General features: G+C 39.5%; 1 protein-coding gene across 2 annotated transcripts in view; it reads left to right on the top strand.

Annotated features, from left to right (window-relative positions):
- The window catches only part of LOC148362956 (multiple C2 and transmembrane domain-containing protein 2-like), a 79122-nt gene that overhangs the window by 17265 nt on the left and 37610 nt on the right, over positions 1 to 24247 (top strand). For both annotated transcript variants that reach the window (XM_088340554.1, XM_088340555.1), the window contains exons 11-16: positions 1322 to 1415; positions 1495 to 1597; positions 1665 to 1767; positions 1856 to 1957; positions 2023 to 2097; positions 3155 to 3274. In XM_088340554.1, the coding sequence (XP_088196680.1) occupies positions 1322 to 1415; positions 1495 to 1597; positions 1665 to 1767; positions 1856 to 1957; positions 2023 to 2097; positions 3155 to 3274 (597 nt within the window). The remainder of the gene's footprint in view (positions 1 to 1321; positions 1416 to 1494; positions 1598 to 1664; positions 1768 to 1855; positions 1958 to 2022; positions 2098 to 3154; positions 3275 to 24247) is intronic.

Raw genomic sequence — 24247 nt, 5'->3', positions numbered from 1 at the left:
AAGGAAATTCATGATTTACTCACCAGTTTGGCCTTGTTTTTTGAATTACACTGCATTGACTACCGCGCCATCATCATCATCAATTTCCTCCTACTCCGTTTTTTTGGTCACTATTCTGAATGTTTTTTTCACAATGTATTCCAAAAGTAGCATTTATTTGGTTTAGCAATGCAGAAAAGTATATAATTATTTGGTCACCGGTTTGGCCTTGTTCTTCGCATTAGACTGCGCAACTACCGCACCATCATCATAAATTTCCTCACACTCCTGTTTTCTGGTCACTATTTACTTTCGATTTTTTTTCTCTTCACAAAGTACTCCGAAAGGAAGATTTATTTAATATACCAATGCAAAAATGGCAAATTCATGATGATTTAGTCACCAGTCCAACTTCGTTTATTGCATTGGAGAGTGCCGACTACCGCATTACCGCCATCATCAATTCGATGTTTTCTTGTCACTCTTTACTTTCAATATTTTCCCCTTACAATGTGATCCCAAAGGGATATCTATTTGATTTACGAGTGCAGAAAAGGCAAATTCATGATGATTTAGTCACCAGTCCAGCCTCGTTCATTGCATTAGACAGCGCCGTCTACTGCATCAGCATCAGCTTCATCATCATCATCATCATCATCATCAATTTCCTCATACTCCTGTTTTCTTGTCACTATTTACTTTCCATTTTTTCTCCTCACAATGTAATCCCAAAGGGATATTTATTTAATTTACCAGTGCAGAAAAGGCAAATTCATGATCTAATCATTTTGCACTAGACAGCGCCAACTACTGCATCAGCATCATCATCAATTTCCTCCTACTCCTGTTTTCTTGTCACTATTTCACTTTCCATTAAAGTTTAAAATACCCCAAAGATATGTAGTTTAAAAAAATGAGTGATTGTGCAGTGCAGAAGCTCCAAGTGATTTATTTGTCGTTATATAGGCACTTTACTTAAAGTACTAAAGTACAATGAACTTACTTAGGTTTTAGATCTTTTTAGATCTCTCAAAGGTTTTACTTCTTCTGTACCACTTTGTTATCTGAGAGGATTTTTTAAGCACTTTAAAGACTTTTTTTGTTGATTTATATGGAATTAATAAATCAACACTTAAAACCAGCATGTAATATTATACTGATTATTGATGATATATTTAAACCTCTTATTCCAAATTGGTATCGTTTTTTTTGCCTTCTGTGTTTCTTTTTCGGTTTGACATCTTCGATTTGGGCCCCAAAATTTAACTTGGGTGCATCTCTAGTATATCCTACCCAAAATCAAGGTTAATGATTTTTATGACATTTTCTTTTTTCCCTGCAGAGCCTGAAAAACTCGTATAAATGCATAGGAGAAATTGGCTTCCTCCAAGTCAAAGTATTAAAAGCAAATGAGCTTCCCGCGACCGACATCAATGGTAACTACTCTGCAGTCTTTTTCCTTTTTTTAACAACAATATGATGTCTTTATTAGTGACGCAGTGTTGCCATTTGCAGGAAAAAGCAACCCGTATTGTGTGATTGCACTGGGAAATGGCAAACTTCAAACCCACACTGTCTACAAAAGCGTCAATCCGGAGTGGAACAAAGCAGTCACATTGTAAGAAGGTCAATGGCATATTTCCCTCCCCTCCCTCCTCATGGTTGATTTTGCTGTTATGCTGCAGCCCGGTTAAGGACATTCATGATGTGGTGGAGCTGACCATCCTGGATGAAAACGGGGACAAGGCACCAGGATTTTTGGGCAAAGTGGCCATCCCGCTACTCACTGTAAGTTAGGGAGTTAGTAAGCCCCCACATCTCTGTCCTACACTTTTATTGCATGCATTTCATTTAAAACATAGTTTTGTTTTCAAAGATTCAAAACGAGCAGCAGGTTTGTCTCTACTTGAAAAAAGAGGACTTGAGTGGCCCAGCCAAAGGAACCATCACGCTTGTGTTGGAGGTTATATTCAATAAGGTAAACAGAAGACTTAAAAAAAAAATTATGAATGGAAATAAGTGTTTCCTTTTTTATTTTCATAGGTTCGAGCTGGCATTAGAAGTTTCCAACCAAAAGAAGACAAATTTACAGAGGAAAATGTAAAGTTCTCGAAAAAGGTTAGTCAGTTATGATACAATAATGGAAAAACCAATACTTGTGTACCACTCAGCTATTTCCATTTTTTTACATTATTTATTATTTTCTTATTCATTTTCATACACATTGCGGGAAAAAAATAGAATTAAATCATTGATTCATTTAGCATAAAAATAATATATATATATTTTTTTTATTGTAATTTGATTTTTTTTAATATATAATTGCAGTAGACCCCAGACATACAAAATTTCCATATAGCGGGAATTGAAACATAGTAATTAGCTCAACAACACCCCAAATAGAAAACATTAAAATAACTTTATTATAAGTAACCCTGTGCTTGTAAGGATTTCCCTTGGCTGTAGATTTCCTTGCTTTAAACACCCCGAATTTCAATGACAGTTCTGATTGTTGATAGGCTATGGCCATGCAACTTAGCCAGGTCGGCTATTTGTGTATCCTCTTCAAATCTTTTGATTAAAAACAACCTTCGTTTCCATTGTTATCATGTATTTGCATCACCCCTTAGCATTACTGTAAGCCTTGAACCTGTAATGCAAGAATACAGTACAAAAATACTGTATTGTATTGCCGACACCTAAAGAATAGTCTTCATAAAACACACAATAATCTGTACCGAGTGTACAGACAGAAAGGCATTGTGGGAGTTAATTCAGCCAAAAGCATATCAGCTGTTTTTATGATTGCTTCAAACCAATAGCAGACCCGCATATTATATGACGCCGACCAATGGCAGACAGGCATTCTAGAGACATAACATGCACAGTCATTTGCACAAACCCCGCAAAATTTTACTTTTCTCTGGGCACGCAAAATATTATGTTGTTGACGTCATCTAGCGGGCAAAAGTGTTGTCACGACGGGTCGAAAATTAATGTATTTCCACACCGTAAAGTGAAAATGACTTAATGTGGGGATGCTGTATCCCGGGAAACTACTGTACTGTATTGAGTTGCTTTCCAAATTACTTGACACTTTTTCATAATAAAGTCATGTTTTTTTGAGAAATGCTAAACCTAGCTAGGTTTATTAAAACTTCCTCCTCCCCTTTAGGTTCTTGCCAACAACATATATCGGGTTCGGAAAATCAGCACAGCAGTTCTGTACACATTACAGTACATTAAGAGCTGTTTTCAATGGGAAAGCACGCAACGGAGTCTCATAGCCTTTCTGGTAAGCTTCACATTAATGAATTGCCTTTGAGCTCTCAAGAGACAATATTTTCCTGTTGAAGTCCTTGATCTATTTGTCTTTTTTAAAAAAAATTCTATCTTTCATGGAAAACAATGTCGCCTTCTGTTTTGGTCCCACGTGTACTCACTTTATCCTTCATCCAAAGTCCGCTCCACTCTCAATTCTGATGACTTTCGACTCAAAGTTTAGAGCGTCTGACTCGTGAGCAAAGCCTTACAACCCGAGGGATGGTGTGAAGATAGTGAAGGAAAGGGGGGAGGGAGGGATGGCCTTCCTCAGAGATGTGAACTGACGTTTTAAATGTCTCTGTTTAACTGTTTTTAATGAGGCGACGTGATCTGAGGCCCTGAGCTAAAATAATCTCGAATCGCTCCCATGAATCCCCCTTAGAGCGGCGGGCTGTAATGTCATGATTAAGAGCATACACTTGTCGGGGTGAGTAGGCGGTCATAGACGGGACGGAGCTCGCATATCGCCACCTTCCTTTCCGTCTGCGCCGTCTCAGGATGGCGAGCAACTTGTACCTGTGAAGCCTTTCGAACTGATCCTGAGTGATTCGCCCTAAGGCTGTAGGCTGTCTCAGTCTGGAACAGCAAGACACAAAGAGACAGGGGGTACGCTGATACATAGGAAGTTGGAGAACAATGTGGTTGTATAAGAAAGAGTGTGGGAGGCAAGATTGAGGAAATAGTTTACCATTGGACACTGAAGGCTGGCAGGTGACGGGGTCAAGAAAAGCCCCAAGAAAGACCATATGGAATGTACACGATTCTAAGTAGGGAGACAAAAAAACAAACATCAACACTGGCTTGAAAAGTGACACAACCGTGTCTATTATGGTATGGGATGGAACATAAAATCTTTTTTTTTGCTATAAACAATAAAAAAAATCTTTTTTTTTTTACAATTAAAAACAATTATTCCATAAATAAATAATCTCATTTACTTTATGTTTGAGAGCATTCTCCGTTCTGACCCTGGTGCTGTTGCATATCATCTTCCCTCGTGATTAACTGCAGCTGGCATTAGTTTTTACGGCATTGTCCTATGCAGTGTCATTGGTTGTGCCTAAGTGGACAGGTGGATGCTACATCCAAACAGAGCAGTATGAAATGCGTATTGGTGCATGGATTACGTAAGAAACTCTGGTAGTGTTTCCCAGTGGTAGTGTGAAGATCCTCCTGCAACTGAAAGTGTAAGCTATGTATTATTGTCATTTTTATCCGACACCTACATGGGGAGTGGTTTGTCTCAAAATTGTCTCAATTTACTCAACAACTAAAAATCATTTGTGTTTATAAATTAAAAGATTAAAAATCGTATATGTAAATCGCAAATATATTTGTGGCTCTGCAAAATACGTGATCCACACCGGATTTTTCTATTATTGGTACTAGATAAATTGGAAAATTGGCTTTGAAAGTCGGCACAGCGGCTGAGTGGCTGGCGCGTCTGCGGCACAGTTCTAAGGACATGGGATCAAATCGAGCTACCAGACTTCCTGTGGGGAATTTTTATGTTCTCCCCGTGCTTGTGTGGGTTTCCTCTGGCCACTCCAGTTTACTCCCACATTCCAAAAACATGCATGTCAGATTAATTGGCCGGTCTAAATTGTCCCTAGGTGGGAATGAATGAGTGAGTTGTCCGTCCCTGTGTGTCCTGTGACTGGCCGGCAACCAATTAAGGGTGTCCCCTGCCCACTGCCCGAAGATGGCTGGGATGGGCTCCAGCACCCCCGTGAACCTACTGAGGATAAGCGGTGCGGATAATGGATGGCTTTGAAACTCCTCAAAAATTGCTCAAATTTGACCCAAAAAAAGGTTTTGGAACCTTGGAGCCGTAAGGCCCCTACCCATGATTTATCAGAAAACGACCGTCTGAGCTTGAAATGGACATAAAACGAGCGTCTTGGCTCAAAAGCTAACAAGCAGGCCTCGGCGTGTCACGCTCCTGCCCTCTCCGAGGCCGGCCTGCATACGGCCGCCCCTCCTCCAAGTCATCATCGCCAATTAGGTCCACGTACCTAGTAGTCCGCCGCCCCGTACTCGCTAATGAAAGCTTCTCCCTCTCCTATCTTTATATCTTTAGGCAGTGGTAATAAGGTAACCGATTCCGACATTGACAGATGGCTTCTGCTTTCCTGTGCGATGCGCATAATTATCCCGCTAGTGTCCGCTTTTCAGGGTACGCCGGTAGGAGAGGCAGCAGTTTTGCGCCGCCGCTTCAATATACATTACAATACATTATTTATCAAGCCGAGCGGACCGGCGTGAGCCTTTTTACACCGCATACATCCTGTAATGCATTACCGCCGCCGCGGCCTCTGCTGGGACCGCGGGGATGCTCCTCTCCTAGTGCTTTACCAGAAATACTTAGCTATTATATCACTCGGTCCCACAGGCCAATTTTCTGACCTCGACGCGCCACGCAGCCCCCGATTTATCCTGTTTATGTAGATGCAGCTATGCATTATGAAGAAGCTCATCGCCCTGCTGCGTTTATGAGGCGTTCGAGTTATCGCGTGACGGATCATTCCCTGGACGCAATTGGAAAATGAAGATATTCTTTGATACCAGCTAGTAATGGATGTTGAAATTAATGATATAGTAATAGGGCATTTATTACATAGGGAGTAGGGTAGAGCAGTGTTTTTTAAAGGTGTGCAGTGAGACCTTCTCTCGTGTGCTGCAGGAAATTGCACAATGTTATCTTTGCATAAAAAACATGCCATTGTCCAGTAGCTTTGCTCTCTTCCAGTAATTAGCAGACGAACATTCATCCACATCAGTAGGTGGTAGCAGATTCCTATTTTTATAAGTATTTTCTTTGATATCCTAATTATGTTCTCATGTGGTAGTAACGGTCTCACTCAAGAGTTTTAAACAAAAAGAGTGTATTTTGGCTAAAAAACGGTTGAGAAATACTGGAAAAAACAAGAATCTGTGTCATTAGAAAAAAAAAGATAACAGATGGTGTGACTAGGTGACCCTGTAGTTACCTTTACACATGACTGATGCATACATTTGTCATGGTGGCCCGTTATCTCAGACATGGCATCCGTACGGCCAACGATTCTGCTGTTCCGTATTGTTTAAGGACCAAAATATAACATATAATACACATATAAAACAGTATGAAAATATTCATTTGCCCATCGCTGCAAGAACAAGACCTTTTGCTCCATTACAGAACTTACAGATGCCTAATTCTTCCCCGATTGGCGGACATTTTGGCTCATTTTAAGGTCATATTTTTATTTTCATTTTGAATAGTTTTTATCTTGTCTCTTTATCAAAAAATAATAAATCTGGTTAGTAATTTGCTTGTAAGTTTAGAAAATAATAACTAAAAATAGCAATACAACGATGAAAATACCGAAAATAATAAAACTAAGATTTAATCTACATAATGTTATGCTGTTGGGTTAAGATTTTATTCATTGATATTATTATTTATTCTTTTTTTCCATAATATGCTTTGTTATGTGATTTTGGCCTTTAAACTTTCTTTACGCAGACACATTTGTCGTAACCAACGTTTCATTGCAAAGATGGCGTTTATTTACATTATCTACACTGGTTGCTCACCTGACCAACTACAGAATACTAAAATATAGCTAATTTTTAAATTGAAATATCTTTATCCTGGGGGCATGTCCAATCTTGTTGTCAACAATGTACACTATGTCAAAATCAATGACAGTAAAGCTAATTCTATTTTATTCTGAAATGTCATACCAACGTTTTTTTTAAAAGGAATTTGAGGACCTTATGTTACTCCGTAAGTTTTAGCTAAATTTTTACCCAGATCTCCAAGTTGTAATACTTTTTGTTCCTTACCACCTATTATGTCTACTAAAAAGGTAATAGTGGGGCCCTTTCTCAACATCGGTGGCCTACTTACTGTTTTACTTGCTTTATTTTGGAGGAGTGAGACCGACTACATTTTGTAAGTATAACTGAGTTTACCACCACCCCACTCCAGATATTGTCTATTCCGTATCTTGATAATTAAGTTTTTTATGTTTTTGCACTATGGAAAAACATTCCAGAAGTTCCTTAACATTTTCAAAAGTCAATGCAAACAATAATTCATTTTTCACTTCTGTTTCCCGCCTCAGCTTGTTTATGTGACCATAATGAGCCCCGGATCGAAGTGTTTTGACAACGGGGAAGAACACTGACAGCTTAAAATCTTCATAAAATAACGTATTTTAGATGTTCTGTTACTTTCTCAGACTCAGAGCCAGATGAATGCAACACTTAAGGGGTCATGCAGAGTTCCTACCTGCACACTGGTATGCATCCTATAGATGGCGATATAGCACTGCAGAAGACAGTGAATAGAATCCATTCGAAAATAAACCTCCAACCCCCACGGGAAACCTTCTCGGAGAACAAGTTTGCTGTGAGGTTTTACATTTTGTGAGCCGTGCAAAATACAAGTTAGAAGAGGAATCTTAAATTAGCAAGTATTAGCCAGGCAAATTAATCGTCTTCAGAAGTTCAACTTTTGATGGAGAGTTAAAGAAAAAAGGGGATCATTTGCACTTGAAAGCCGATTCAGAGCCTCACTGTCATTAGAACTGCTTAAAGTATTTAAGCAGAATTAATATTTCAGCGCTTGGAAAACCTGTATTTGCCTCAAGTGGCTTTCCTAGTTGACCCTGCCAGCCACTCGTTTTTATTTTTTATTTTTTTTTCATGATCTGTGAAATGTGGATTGGTTGACATCACACACCGTTAAGATGACATTTGATGAATGTTTGATGCTGTGCGGTCGTAAATATACTTTGGCAGCTATGAATGCTAGTGACAGGAAGTACAACTACTTCGTTACTGTACTTCAGTGAGCTTTTCAAGGTACGGTGCTAGTCTGTTTATTTTGTTTTGGAGTGACTTTCTGGGTTTAACAGAAAAATAAGATATATATGCTGTATAGGTTATGTTAATGTTTTCAAACAAAGTGAAAGAAAATATTTATAGACAGTAGGAATTATGTAAATTGAGAGTTTTAAGTCTGTTCCATTTTAGACATAATTTAGTCCTATAATGGTGTTGTGTTTGTATAGCTGGGTTTATGTGGTTTAATTCTTGTCTTTTGGACGCTGGATTTCATGTTAAATAACTTAAATGTGATCTGTTCCATTTTGATCCAGACAGCTGAATTTGTTTTGTGTTCAGCCCATCTAATGTGGACCAAATTTAGTCCCAGACTAATAACTATAGTGTTTACCTTGTCCTATGTGGTCTAAATCTAGTTCTCAAAAAGTTGTTTGAATACTTTAGAAAACAGCAGTTTCAAATGTTCACTTTTAGTGTTTTTAAAAACTTTTAACCAGATCTTGCTGAATGGGTAGTCTGAGAGTCCTGATCTAATATTAATTGTGGCAATCCAATATCGGAGGGAAGAAAATTGTAGTCATGTCAAGTCACATTTATGTGTATAGCCCGTAATCACAAAAAGCCTTAAAGGACTGCACAGGTTACGATTACACCATCCCCCTGATTTTAAACCAACATGTGGGCAAAGAAAAACTCAAAACCTCAGCATCCACCCCGAAGAAGAAATCCGCTTCCTCTTCCTAGTGTGTAAACATACTATACTGTATCTCCAGCGAGCTAAGAACTCGGACATTTTTATTGTTTTTTATCTCGTGCATCCATTCGATATGGTTGGTGTAAAGTGTAAAGAAGAGGCGAGCTGTTTCTTTTGAAACAAAAGTGGAATAAGAAAGCTTGATGCGGTTGACAAAATGGTCGGAACACTTTTTTAGGCCACTTTCTTACCATGGAGGAGGACCTCTTGAAGTGCATATCCCAAAAGTAAGTCAAACCTCACTTTATTTATCTTTATAGAGCATATTATTTTATGAAATCTTTATTTTTTAGTACAGAACAACACAGGTTACTTATACAAGCCTTACACATACTTCTATAAACCTTAAACATACAAAATATAGCACTGAAGCAACTTACGAACAAATTCAACTTACGAACAATCGGCAGCGTCCGTACAAACAGTTTTGTTTAAACAAGTTTTTATTTTAACTGTATTCTATATACAAAGATTAATTAAATACTATGGGGCACTTGGAAGTGAAGTGCCATTCAGGAAAATAAAAAAAAAATCTAGTGTAGCCTCAGGTGTTTCATGCAGTCAGAGAGCCCTACATCTTAATTATCATGATTAGAAAAAGCTTTACTTACAATGCAATATACATTGTATGCGATGAGATTTGACATAACTTTGGGATAAACATGTAACAAAAGACTTTATGGAATTAAAAAATATATACTGGAATAGCTAGTCAATATTTACAAGGTAGTACTTGTAAACTGGCCTCGACTGTAAGTAAATCAGAAAACAGATTAGCGGCGACATTGTGCTAAATAAATAAATATTTTCCATACATTGACTAGATATTATTTCCACAGTTTTGTGTGCTTGTTTAGGGTGGTGACGGCTTTTGGGGAAAAACGATCCTGTTAGTGTTTGTTTTAGGGGACCTGTAGCTTACACGAGAGCAACTCTTTGAGATCAAATTGTTTGATGGCATAGAATAGGAGCTAAATTTACTTCGGCATTCCATTATCAAAGAAAACGTTTTTCTCCCCAGATTATAAACATAATACATACGTTACTGTTATTATGGATTTTTAATTCAGTATGTTAGAATTTGTACTTCAAGCACAGTGTTCTACAAAGATACAGTGGAGAGCATTCTGGCATACAGCATCACTGTGTGGTATGCTGGGAGCACAATGGCATACATGACAAACATACACAGAGTAATCAACAATGCTCAAAAGACCATCAGCTGCTCTCTGCCCAGCCTAAAGGACAACGCCTGCTTGCAATACCGTAGCAGAGCCAAAAACATTATAAACAATATTTCCCACCCTGGCCACCACCTCGTTGACCTGGTAGGCGGTACAGATCACTCAAAACAAGGACAAAAGGGCTTAGAGACAGCTTCTTCCCTGGGCCATCACTACCTTAAACAAGCGCACAAAACTGTGAAAACATATTTTGCGACTTTTTTTTTTAAATATTTTATTTTGCTGCTGCTAAATGAAACTGGGTCAATATATACTCTTGCACGAAACTGAAAATGTATACCTTGTGATTTATTTTGTTTTTTTGTTGCTGCGCTATGTTATTGTAGTTCTTCTCGTTGCACTATTTTTATGATGCACTATCCTTTCTCATTTACGAATATTGCACTATTATTGCAACTTAGTCTAGTCTCTAAGTACTCGGTTGTAAATATTTTTTTCTGCCTTTTGCCTTGATTGTCTTTTCAGACATTTTTTTTCATGGACATTTTATGACATGTTTTCTCTCGAGTGCCATGCTAATCCTCATTGCATTCAATGTTTCACAGCGTTGATATCAATCACAATAAATACAATTTAATTCAATTATTCCAGACTTGAACTTTTGCTGGTCCGATTTCACTCGTCAGTTTTTCAACTTTGCATACTTTTGCCAATACCATCAACAATGAGGCGAAGGCATGGTTCAGCTGGGGCCTTCGGGGGTCTCGGGTGACCACCTGTACAAAAGCCTCGGCAATGGTGGCCATTAACCAGAACACCCCAGATCAAAGACACAATCAGCCTCGGCAGTAATTGTTCTTGTCAACACCACGGCCCTGAAAAGTGGAGGCTTTGGGAGTCCAACGGCTCGGCTGTTAATCGTCTTCTTGTTTCTGCTTAGCGTCTGTTTTCTCTCTCTTCTTGGGGAGGGGGGAGCCTCAAAAGGAGCGCCGCTCTTCACTCCCTTCGGGGTTACGCTCTCTAGGTCCCCTTATTCTGTGGGAGTTCTCACAGCCTGAGCGGTGGGAACGCATCTCCGCGAGTGAAGTGCTTGTATTTATGTGGTTTTGAGTTCTGATTTGATTAATTGCTAAACGGCACGCCAGAAGAGCTTTGACGGTTTGAGGCGCTGCGACGACCTCGGGGCCGGGCGACAGCTCTCGAGGTTGAATGAACGCCACGTGCAACCTTGAAACGCAACTTTATCTTCACCAGGGCGTTGAAAACCATGTCTTCTCATATTTCACATTTCTTTGGCTTCTGAAGTGAAATTCATCATATTAAATCAGTCCTAATATAACATATTTTCTTATGTAGTGGCGCCAGGTGGTTATTTTTTTCAAGTGATTCTCAGCTGTTATTGATTTCAGACACGTACTTTTCAGTAGGAAAAAATGTCACCAGATTCACATATTGTCTACTTCAATAATTTCATTTCTGATTGATTTTAGTTGGGAATCACCACTTTTTCCATCCATCCATCCATTATCATTACCGCTTATCCTCAGTAGGGTCGCGGGGGTGCTGGAGCCCATCCCAGCTATTTTCGGACAGTGGGCAGGGGAAACCCTGAACTGGTTGCCAGCCAGTCGCAGGGCACATGGGGACAGACAATTCGCTCGCTCATTCACACCTAGGGACAATTTGAACCGGCCAATTAACCTAACATGCATGTTTTGGGAATGTGGGAGGAAAACTGAGTGCCCGGAGGAAACCCACGCAGGCACGGGGAGAACATGCAAACTCACACACGCGCTAACCACTGTGACCGCCGTGCTGCCCCACTTTTTCCTTTGTGTAAATGAATATTTTTAAATACAAATTTCCAAAAACTTATTCGGTCAACTATAAATCAGGTTATATGATTATTATGGGTTTAAGATAATATTTACATGAAAAACATAGCCACGGTTGTCAATGCACTTTTTGATTCTAATATGTTCTATTTTATGCATGTTTATTGATAATAATAGAACATTTTTAATTGATTGCTATGCACTTTGACCCTTTTTCTGTAAAATAAGAAAAATATGCTTAAAACAAGATGAGTGCATCTTCCAAATAATTTATCTTTTTTCACCCTATTTTACACACCCAAATAAATTTTAAAATATATCCCAAAATATTTTTAGACTTTGATTATTTGTCTATTTTTTCATAAACAGTTCATAAATTAATTTATAGAATAATAAAAATAATTCTAAAAGAGCAAAATTATTCGCCAATGGAACAAGGTAGTTGTACCTGACTATTTTGCATATATATATATATATATATATATATATATATATATATATATATATATATATATATATATATATATACATACAGTACATATACATATATAATTTCTACTTTATTAAGATACTTCGCTAACTGAACTTTTGCCAGTATTTTGTGTCATGTGATCAAAAGCTGTAATCTCCAGTAATACTCAAAACTACATTGATAATGATTAGTATATGTTTTATATAATATATGTATATGTATATATATATATATATATATATATATATATATATATAATATATCCATCCACCCATTATCTGAACCGCTTATCCTCAGTAGGGTCAGGGGGGTGCTGGAGCCCATCCCAGCTATCTTCACGCAGTGGGCACCCTGAACCGGTTGCCAGCCAGTCGCAGGGCATATATACAGGGAGTGCAGAATTATTAGGCAAGTTGTATTTTTGAGGATTCATTTTATTATTGAACAACAACCATGTTCTTAATGAACCCAAAAGTCTCATTAATATCAAAGCTGAATATTTTGGAAGTTGGAGTGGGGCTTTTTTAGTTTTAGCTATTTTAGGAGGATATCTGTGTGTGCAGGTGACTATTACTGTGCATAATTATTAGGCAACTTAACAAAAAACAAATGTATACCCATTTCAATTATTTATTTTCATCAGGGAAACCAATATAACAGCTCAACATTCACAAATATACATTTCTGACATTCAAAAACAAAACAAAAACAAATCAGTGACCAATATAGCCACCTTTCTTTGCAAGGACACTCAAAAGCCTGCCATCCATGGATTCTGTCAGTGCTTTGATCTGTTCACGATCAACATTGCGTGCAGCAGCAACCACAGCCTCCCAGACACTGTTCAGAGAGGTGTACTGTTTTCCCTCCTTGTAAATCTCACATTTGATGAGGGACCACAGGTTCTCTATGGGGTTCAGATCAGGTGAACAAGGAGGCCATGTCATTAGTTTTTCTTCTTTTAGACCCTTTCTTGCCAGCCACGCTGTGGAGTACTTGGATGCGTGTGATGGAGCGTTGTCCTGCATGAAAATCATGTTTTTCTTGAAGGATGCGGACTTCTTCCTGTACCACTGCTTGAAGAAGGTGTCTTCCAGAAACTGGCAGTAGGACTGGGAGTTGAGCTTGAGTCCATCCTCAACCCGAAAAGGCCCCACAAGCTCATCTTTGATGATACCAGCCCATACCAGTACCCCACCTCCACCTTGCTGGCATCTGAGGCGGACTGGAGCTCTCTGCCCTTTACCGATCCAGCCACGGGCCCATCCATCTGGCCCATCAAGACTCACTCTCATTTCATCAGTCCATAAAACCTTAGAAAAATCCGTCTTGAGATTTTTCTTGGCCCAGTCTTGACGTTTCAGCTTGTGTGTCTTGTTCAGTGGTGGTCGTTTTTCAGCCTTTCTTACCTTGGCCATGTCTCTGAGTATTGCACACCTTGTGCTTTTGGGCACTCCAGTGATGTTGCAGCTCTGAAATATGGCAAAACTGGTGGCAAGTGGCATCTTGGCAGCTGTACGCTTGACTTTTCTCAGTTCACGGGCAGTTATTTTGCGCCTTGGTTTTTCTACACGCTTCTTGCGACCCTGTTGACTATTTTGAATGTAACGCTTGATTGTTCGATGATCACGCTTCAGAAGCTTGGCAATTTTAAGAGTGCTGCATCCCTCTGCAAGATATCTCACTATTTTTGACTTTTCAGAGCCTGTCAAGTCCCTCTTCTGACCCATTTTGCCAAAGGAAAGGAAGTTTCCTAATAATTATGCACACCTGATATAGGGTGTTGATGTCATTAGACCACACCCCTTCTCATTACAGAGATGCACATCACCTGATATGCTTAATTGGTAGTAGGCTTTCGAGCCTATACAGCTTGGAGTAAGACAACATGCATAAAGAGGATGATGTGGTCAAAATACTCATGTGCCTAATAATTCTGCACTCCCTGTATATATATATATATATATATATATATATATATATATGGACAGGACGGCGGCGCAGTGGTTAGCACGTGTGTGGTACAGTTCTGAGGTAATGAGATCGAAACCTTCCTGTGTGGAGTTTGCATGTTCCCCCCGTGCCTGCGTGGGTTTACTCCAGGCACTCTGCTTTCCACCCACATTTCAGTAACATGCATGTCAGGTTAATTGGCCGGTCCAAATTGTCCTTAGGTGTGAATGAGCGATTGAGTTGTCTGTCTCTGTGCCCTGCGCCTGGCTGGCAACCAGTTGAGGGTGACTCCTGCCCACTGCCTGAAGATAGTTGGAATGGGCTCCAGCCCCCCTGCGACCCTAATAAGGATAAGCGGTACAGCTAATGAGATGATATATATATATATATATATATATATATATATATATATATATATATATATATATATATATATATATATATATATATATAATGGCTTTTTGGTAGTATCTATATCACTTGTGGTCTAGTGGTTAGGACTTGGCGCTTTTACCAGCGCGACCTGAGTTCAATTCCTGTTGCCTCCAATATTTTGCGATTTGGGTCACCGAAATTTTTCCACGGATCAGTCATTGCACGAATACGATAAAGCACTACCATAAAACCTCATGTGCATCATGCACCCAATTTTTGAGTTCTTTTTCAACTGAAAAAAAAGCATTCAACACGAAAAAAATACAATATCTATGTGAACAGTAAATTCATCCAGTCAAAGATTCATTTTAGAATTGTCCACAAACCAAGACCGTGCAGCTCGCTACATCCCCCTCAAATATTTATTACAAGTCCCCTCTCACAGAGCACTGCTCCGTCTTTAACCCCATTGTGTGTGTCGTATTTTAATGACTTACTCGCCACCTCAGCGGCCACACTGGACATCTCACCCCAAGCACTTGAGGCTCTGACCCACCCCTAGCCTCAGTATGGGACGGAAGGGAAAAAGGGAGCCTGGTGCCCTGGCGTATTCACGTATGTTTGAGTGGAGCTGACAGGGAGTCCGTGCCATTCTCAGACCCTTTTCACCCTTTGGGTAGGGGAGGAAAAGGCTCACATGGCAGATCTGTCACCCAGTAGGTCGCTCAGTGTTAACGCACCCGACACGGATTAAACACTAGTGGCCAGCGCCCGAGCGTGAGGTCAACGTGGCCGGCGCTGACAGGCACGCCGGGGCCCCCTGCCTACCACCCCCACCTCCACGCTAGTGCTGCTGTGGCCCTGGCATGTGTCAGACTGGGAGGGGGTGGCAGAGGGGGAGGGCGTCCAGATCTGGCCCTTGGGAGCACATGCTAATGCTTTGGCTTGTCGATGGAGAGACTGTGCAGACTTCTTTACGAGGCTTTTCTTATCTCCTCGGCGCAAGTCGGACAAATTGGTTCATTTTTAATTGCCCTGAAGTAAGTGACAATGACTGATCATGGCTACATTTAGGTCCCTTATTCCTTCTATCACATGGTTTTGCAGTATAGTAGATGTGCATGTTTTTTAGAGGCAGAACACTTTGCCGTTGCCATTACTATTTTAAAGAGATTTTCAAATTTTAAATAAATCTATACGCTTCTCTAGTGCAGTGATTCGTAACCACCAGGCTGTGGACCGGTACCGGGTCAGAAATAAATATAAAATTATTTTTGACTAAAAAGGTTGTTTTATTTTTTGCTTATACTGCATATAACACATATTTTGTTTTGAACCACAAATAAGACGAAGTTAGTGCGCGGGTTATACACGAGGTTTTCGGGTTGTATATTACCATATTTTAGCAATGATTCATCTGCAGGGATGAAAGTATGACCAACTTGGGTGCCGAGGTGCTTAACTTGTTTGGGTGTTTGGGCGTTTTTTTGTGTTTTTTGTCTTTTCTTTGTTTTTGTATATGTGTTTGTCTTGCTGTCAGTCACCCATCTCAAGGGATATGACCAGGGTAGATAGAAATAGCAATGATTGATCAGTCGAATATATCGCTGACCACAGTTGCTCAGCATTGGATGCAATGAGACTCTAACCCGAATTGCTGCGGTGAGAGTGCCAAATACTAAACTCTAGCACACAAGGCATATAGATGACATGGGAAGAGGCATATTATTTTAAGTGATTTCATTTTAAAATCACGTGCCTTTTCGTATGTCATTTACATCCCAAGTAGTCTTATGATTACACATTGGATATAGGCTGATTATCATTCATATTGTGATTGTTATTAGTATTAATGTTTTTATTGGGCCGGGCTGCGAGAATATTGTCAGACATTAAACAGGTCTGCAGTACAGAAAAGGTTGGGGACCAATTTACAAGTGGACCTCAACCTTTTTTTGAGCGTAGGCACATTTCTTTTAGTGGAATTTTGTCAAGGCACCTTATCCGACAAAAATCCTTAAAAAAAATGTATTTCCCTGTGTTTCCGTCTTTTCCGAATTTCTGAATCTGTAGTTTTCAAGATTTTCAGCCGCAGTAACTAGTACATGTGAATAGTTTCGGTAAATAGTTTTATCGTAATTTTGACCTACCAAAAGCGCTTTACAATGTGCTTCACACTTACCCATTCACACACACACACTCACACACCAATAGGGAGTCAGCCATGCAAGGCGCCCTCCTGCTTATTGGGAGCATTAGGGATTCAGTGTCTTGCCCAAGGACACTTGGACATATAACACGGTGGAGCCGGGAATCGAACCTGCGACCTCTTGATCCCAAGTTGAGCGCTCTACCTCCTGAGCTACCTTGTATTACTGTGTATATTTTATTTTATGTGTTGAAACTGTAAAAAATTAGACTTAACATCAATGTTCCCTCTAGGCTGCGCGCGCAATCGCCCACTGCCTGCACATTCTCAGCGCACAAGAAAATCTATCCAGCGCAATGTTCCCTCTAAGCTGCATGTGTGCGCCATTGCGCACTACCTAGAGCTTTTCCGCGCACAGGAAAATCTAGCCAGCTCACAAAAATCAGGGCTCAAAATTGCTAATTAAGAAGCGAATTAAGTCAAAGTTACAGTGCATGATGGTAAAAATACAAGGGTTCCCCTGACGTTGTGTTCTAAATGCGGCATTTTGAAGACAAGGTCGAAGTAGAACAAAGTTGAGTAAAGTCAGAAGAGTTTTTCGAGAACCGGCTTCTTCGGCTCGGCTCGCTAAAAGGAACCGGCTCTTTCGGGTCCTAAACGGCTCTACAGGTTGTTTTTGCCTCTTTCATCCCTATATGACCAAATATTATGTATAATTATGCACAAAATGACTTAAAGGAAGGGGGAATAGGACAAAAAAAGAAAAAAATACCAAAATGAAAAAAGTGAAAAGCTGAGAAAAAAAGAAACAAAAGGAAGAGAAAAAAAGAAGAAACAATCAGAAAAAAGCCAGAAAAAAAGAAAAGAAAGAAACAAAGGAAAAAAGTAAGTAGAATACACAAAGAAAAAGGCAACAGCTAGGAAAAAATAAACACAATAAGATTTTTTTTAAAGGAATTAAAAAGAATTACAAAAAAACAGGGAAAAAGAAGAAAACAGTTTTTGTTGCATTCAAATAATTTCCAATTATACCAAGTCAATCTTGTTGCCAACATTGTACTTCCACTAAATAATGTGATTAAATACAGTTGTGTATCGTGCAACCGACTAAATAAGCCCCCAAAAATATTAGTGTTATGCGACAAAAGATACCAGGAAAAAAAAGAAATGGAAATCTAGTGAAATAATTGTTGTAAAGACAAATGACGTTTGTAGGCCGTACAACCTTTGCAATAATACATTAGTCAATTCATTCAAAAGTGAAAAATATTTTTGCATTGCCGGAAACTCAGCAAAATGCAACTTGATGTCAAGTTTTGGACATGTTTGATAAAGACTTAGTTGCCACACTTGGGATTGCTGTTGCTCACTGTTCTTTCAAGGGTTGCTCACCGACTTTGTGTGAACGCTCAGACCCGAGGAAAATTAGAGGGAACATTGCTTAACATTTGCATAACTATATGCAATAGGATATGTTCTTTATTACCTTCTATTTTTTTGGTCGGCTGTAGCGTGGTAGTGTTTCACAAAGTGTGACAGGGCACACTTTACTTTCTTATACCAATTGGGAAAAAAATACTCTCCAAATTTCAGGTAGTTAATTTCCCATCTTTTTTAGGAGCCTGTATCAGTTTTAGTATATGCTGGGCCTTGGACGAATGTTCCGTGTTGACGGCTCCCAAGCCATACTTTGCACACCTTGGGGTTATAATAAACACATTTTACTGTTCATTGAATTGTAACTAGATCTAGTTTTAATCATACCTGACATATAAAGTGGGTACATTTTGTCAGCTTCCATGAATACATAGCATTTTTGGGGGGAAACGTGGCTTTGATGTTTATTTAGTTCAAACAGGAACTGATTCAATAAAAACAAACAAAAACTATATAATTAAAAAAAAAAAAAACCATAACAACATTGCGGTGTTGGAGAATATTTTCCATGTTAAAGTCACTCTTTAAAGTCCAGTCTTCATTTTTCGTAAGTGGTGTCCCTATTTTAACTAAAGTCTATACATTTCTCCCATTTGTCCATGAATCGGGTCTTATGGATTCTTATACAAAATGTTGTTCTCTCGGTGAGCAGATCTTGTTTGTGCTACAATCTTTTTTGCTTGCCGTCAGTAAATTTTTAACCAGGTACTCCTATTTCATCTGTTGGAAGCTCTAAATCAGGGGTGTCAAACTCATTTCAACTCGGGGGCCACATGAGAGAACAAACATTCTCTCAGGGGCCGGACTAGTAGATTAGAGGGACAAAAAAGGGAGAGAAAGAAATGAGAAAAAAAAGAGAGAGGGTGGGACAAAGACAGAAAGTGAGAAAGAGAGAGAGAAAAGAAATGAGGGAGAGAACATGAGAAATAAAAGAGATAAAAAGAGAAATCGTAAGAGAGGGGGAAATAAATAGAGAGAAAGAGGAAACTCCAAGGAGAAATGAAAGGAGAAAAAAAGGAAGAGAGAACAAAATAAGGTAAAAAGACACTGAGGCGAGTGAGTGAGTGAGTGAGTGAGTGAGTGAGTGAGTGAGAGAGAGAAATAAAAACAAGTACAGTGTCTTTGTGAGAGACACCTGACTTTGGCAACATCAAATGGACATATTTCAACCAGCAGCTTGCTTTTCTCTTGCGCTTCTCTGAGCGTTGTTTCGCGGGCCGCCTGTTTGACACACCTGCTCTAAATAGAGCACCTTGAATGTTTGAGGTATTCCATATCCCAATATGTTCTTTAAAGCAAACTATACTTTTTCCGAGTAATCTTGAATTCTAAAGTCCATTAATATAGTCCATATAGGACTTGTAAACCATAATCACACTTCAAGTGCAGCGTCCCTCAACCTGAAAAGAAGCGATCCTCTTCACTCCCCTTCACAGTTTTCATACTCGCAGCAAGCACCCACTCTACAATGTTTGCCTCCCTTTTCCTCTCCCTCCTCCGCCGATACAAGTTGAGCTGAGCGTATGTGAAATATTTATTCAGAAATAATTTGCTCAGAGCGCGGCGGCTGCCCACACACACATTCGCGTCCTGCCCCGAAGAGAAATGGTATCTGCGCTTCCTCCGCCTGCCTGCTTGCGGACACCAGCCTCTCTTCTACAAGCCCCGAAAGGCTGTCCCTGCACTGGCCCGGGCTCAACCCGCATTACATGTCTCATTGCTCTGCGTTTACAGCTGCTAGAGAGCCCCGTCGTTCCGTACTACTTTGGAGTAAGTGCATGGCAGCATGGCAGCATCCGATGCTAGTTCCTGTTTATCTGGACCACCAGAGATTCAAATTCTGGAAATTTGTCATTGTCAAAAAGACTTCGTTTGAAGCCTCCATTTATTCAATAATCCCGGATAAATATCATCCATCCATCTGCGCTGCTTATCCTCAGTAGGGTCGCTGGGGTGCTGGAGCCCATCCCAGCCATCTTTGGGCAGTGGGCAGGGGACACCCTGAACTGGTTGCCAGCCAGTCGCAGTCGCACACAGAGACGGACAACTCACTCGCTCATTCACACATAGGGACAAGATTTGACCGGCTAATTAACCAGACATGCATGATTTTGGAATTTGAGAGGAAACCGGAGTACCCGGAAGAAACCCTCGCAAGCACGGGGAGAACATGCAAACTAAACACAGGAGGTTCAATCTCATGACCTCAGAACTGTGCCGCACACGCGCTAACCACTGCGCTGTCGTGCGGCCTGGATAAGTATCAATACAACCTAAAATCCATAAATGAGCCAATGTAGACTATAAAAGTTCAGACATAGTACCAAATATTATTTCTAAATCTGTAAAATATCCATTTTATTGTCCCCTAGGGTGGGACAATAATGGGCGAGGAATACAATGGTCATTGAGGTTTTTCCAAAATAATCATTCCTTGCTGCAAAACTAACGCACATTCTTCTCTCTCCAGCAGGGGTTTCAAACACATTTAAGCCCGGGGGCCAGATGGTAGAAAAAACATTCTTACAGCAGCAGGACTCTTAGTCTAATGGCATAAAAAGTGTGCCATAGCTGGAGGGCTGGGGGTCTTTTCGGAGGCTCACGATTAAATAAGGATTCAGGGACTTAAGATTTGTCTATTTTTCTCAGTATTTTTTCTCTCACTAAGAGTTAATCTCTTTTAGTGTTTGTCAATTGTGTATTTGAAAAAAAAAAACCAACAAACAATTAAATTGTTGTTTGTTATTGCAACATCCATTGTAGCCTCATGTGTGGTCCCTTCTCATTTTCCTCATGTTGAGGTTTTTGAGTTTTTCCTTTCCCTAATGTAGGTTTTAGATCAGGGGATGTGTAATAATAGTCTGTAGTCTGCAATAATCTGTGGTCTGTGCAGCCCTTTGATACTCCTTGTGACAAACGGGGTCTCAAATAAACATGACTTGACTTGACTTGATTTACACTGCAGTTTATCCAAACAACGTTCAGAGTGAAGGGACAAAAATAGCATTCAAACACTAATATAAAACGTGTCTCTCCAGTAAAAGACGGATTCAATGATTTTCTAGTCTTTCTGATTTTTATTTTACTATGACAATATTTACCTGAAGATGGGAAATTTGCTGTTCGATTTAATATTTATTCTAGAAAAGGAGCTAAAGAATTGAATGTGCTATTTTTCTTTAGATGTTGTAATTTTGTATTGCCTTAAACAATATGTCTGTAACTTTTAGTTGAAGTAAAATACATTAGGATGTGTTTCTTCAATGTTCTCTGGTTGATTATGGGAACCAGAAAATATAGCTACGGTGGGTTCTCTTTAAATGGCGCATGGTTTTGACGACATCCAGTGCAGGTCATCGTGGCTCATTTTTATCTTGTGCTTCTCTCAGCATTGTCAAGCAATGACAGACAATATGATAAGGCGGGCCACATTATTTATTACAGGTGTAATTAATGTGGTGTCCACATAAATCCTGAAGAGCAGATAAGTAGCACGCAGACTCGTTTTAAAATTGGCTCACAAGTGATGGGTCATTGGGATTTTCTAAGAAATTTAGAACAGGCAAGATGTTCAGTTGTTGGCTGAGCCTATTTTAGGCCTACCTCTTATAATTACAACCTGGTAACATAATAAACTGGTAGCCCTGGGTTGGTGACCCCCTGTACTAGATGCTGCTTTTTCATTGAGTTAATCATAGTTATAATCATAATCATTAAGACAAAACAATCACATAACGCCCTTCCCCTAACTCTCATCTCTGATTATTTCTTAACTTCAGATTCTCTCCTCCAGAATGATTTAGTCTCTTTTATTGATCTTTTACCACCCCTGATCCCACCCGCTACCCTGCGGGTGGCACCAGGGCAGCCGTTTTTGCTAACCTTTGAATTGTTTTATTCATACTTTTAATAGCCGAGTGCTCAATGATTCTCAGGCCCCCCGGTTGGATTCATGTAGTTATTTTTTAGCTTAATGGTAGAAATCCTCCTCTCTAACGTATGGGCTAATTTTGTCCAAAAACAAGTCATCTGTTAGCTAGATGAGCAGACTATTAGCTAACTTTTGTTGCCAAGGCTGGTGGTTCATTAGCTTTAATCTTACCTTATATGACTTTTATTCTTTTTTCATTATGTTTTTTTAATTGATATATTTTTTTAAATAATATGTTTATCTTAAAGGGACAGTGTGTACAAAAACTTGTATCCAGTAATGAAGAAAACATTGATTTGAATGGTAGGCAAAAATACATAAACTATCATCCATCCAGCAATTTCCTGCACCGCGGGATGAACTATCATAACAATGTTAAATGGCAAATGGTCTGCATTTATATTGCGCCTTTCAAGTCAATGAAAAGTGCTCTACAATGTGCTTCACACTCACCCATTCACACACACAGTCACACACCAATAGGGAGTCGGCCATGCAAGGCGCCTACCTGTTTATTGGGGGCATTAGGGATTCCGTGTCTTGCCCAAGGACACTTCGACATATAACACGGAGGAGCCGGGAATCGAACCTGCGACCTCTTGATCCCAAGTTGAGCGCTCTACCTCCTGAGCTAATGCTGCCCCTATATGTTAATGTTTCTAAAAAAATCATAGATTGAGAAATTAATACTTGAAATCTTTTTCACTGTGGAATCCTTTCTTGGATCGGCAATATATTCTGCCGCCACGCTCTGCCGTGTAGCACTGGCTCTCACTCGTACCAGACAACACAGTGTCATCTAGTGGTCAAATATTATACTTTGGGGCTTTAAAACAGTTGTATGCTCTCTAATATTCAAGTACCCAAGTGTCAAATGTACTGGTAATATTACGGATGGGTGATTCCACTTTTTCAGGACTAACACTACGATGACTCAACTTTTAAGTACAGTACTCAAAGATGTCATGAGAATTTGTAAACAATGATGGATTTTTTAAACTACCAACTTCCTTAAATTGCAATTTTCCATGATTAATAGTATTTCTGTCCTTATGCTAACATAAACAGCAACTGTCAGATGTTTATTTTTACTTCTTGATAGAATAATGTTGCTATTTCTGATAAGTATGCCTATTCTTAAATTGTAATTTACATTACTTAGCAACTTTTTAAAAAAATCAGGAGAAGGATATATTTTTTAATAGAGACATAAAAGAAAGTAATTGGCTTTGTGTCCCACGGGCTACCCTGTCTTAGCCACTTTCCCTCACCTACAATATTTGTCACAACGTGTCCGCTGTTCACATTGAACATATCCATCTTGCTTTGGAGTGTCGAGGTTTCGCTCATGACTCGTAATTCCTTGATGGAACAGAAGCTTAAGGAAGAACCAGAATAGCGCCTCCGTTTGTCTTTGACAGCAATTAAAACAGGGATTATTTTGATGCAGATTCACAGTCTCACTTTGTCTAAGGTGTCCTTTAATCACTCAGACGCTAGCTAATAAAACACGAGACACTTAGCTAGGGGGCGGGGGTGTTCTGGTTTACAGTCCTACCAATTAGAAACATCCTCTAGAGTTGACGAGGCAAGGAGACATTACTCGGTGATGTTTGATGATAACAACACCTAAGTAGTACAGTATTCCCTCGACTTTTCCGGTTTATCAGTTCCAGAACCATTCTTATTACTTTAATTTCCACAAAGTAGGAACCTTAGACTGAAAATATGTATGTACAGCAGTGTATCTAATTATATATTTTCTTGTGTGCATTTCGGGTTTCCCTAATCTGGGATTATATTATGCCGCAAAGTGCTGTGGGACTTGTAATGCAGCAACAAATGATAAACTAATATTCCAGTTCACCGAAATATGTAAGGAAGGTTTATTTTCTCAAGGACATTTTTCTGCCCACTTGGTGATGCTCCAGTCCGTATATAAAAGATGCAACAGTTGCATCCATACCTAAATATTGTAAATCCAGGCTCCTAGTAAGCCAGATATTGCACACCCAGAC

The sequence above is a fragment of the Urocampus carinirostris genome, chromosome 7 (genome assembly GCF_059441175.1).
Source record: "Urocampus carinirostris isolate Australia breed hairy pipefish chromosome 7, RoL_Ucar_1.0, whole genome shotgun sequence".
NCBI classification, from domain to species: Eukaryota; Metazoa; Chordata; class Actinopteri; order Syngnathiformes; family Syngnathidae; genus Urocampus; species Urocampus carinirostris.
This window is presented reverse-complemented; position numbering and strand designations above follow the sequence as displayed.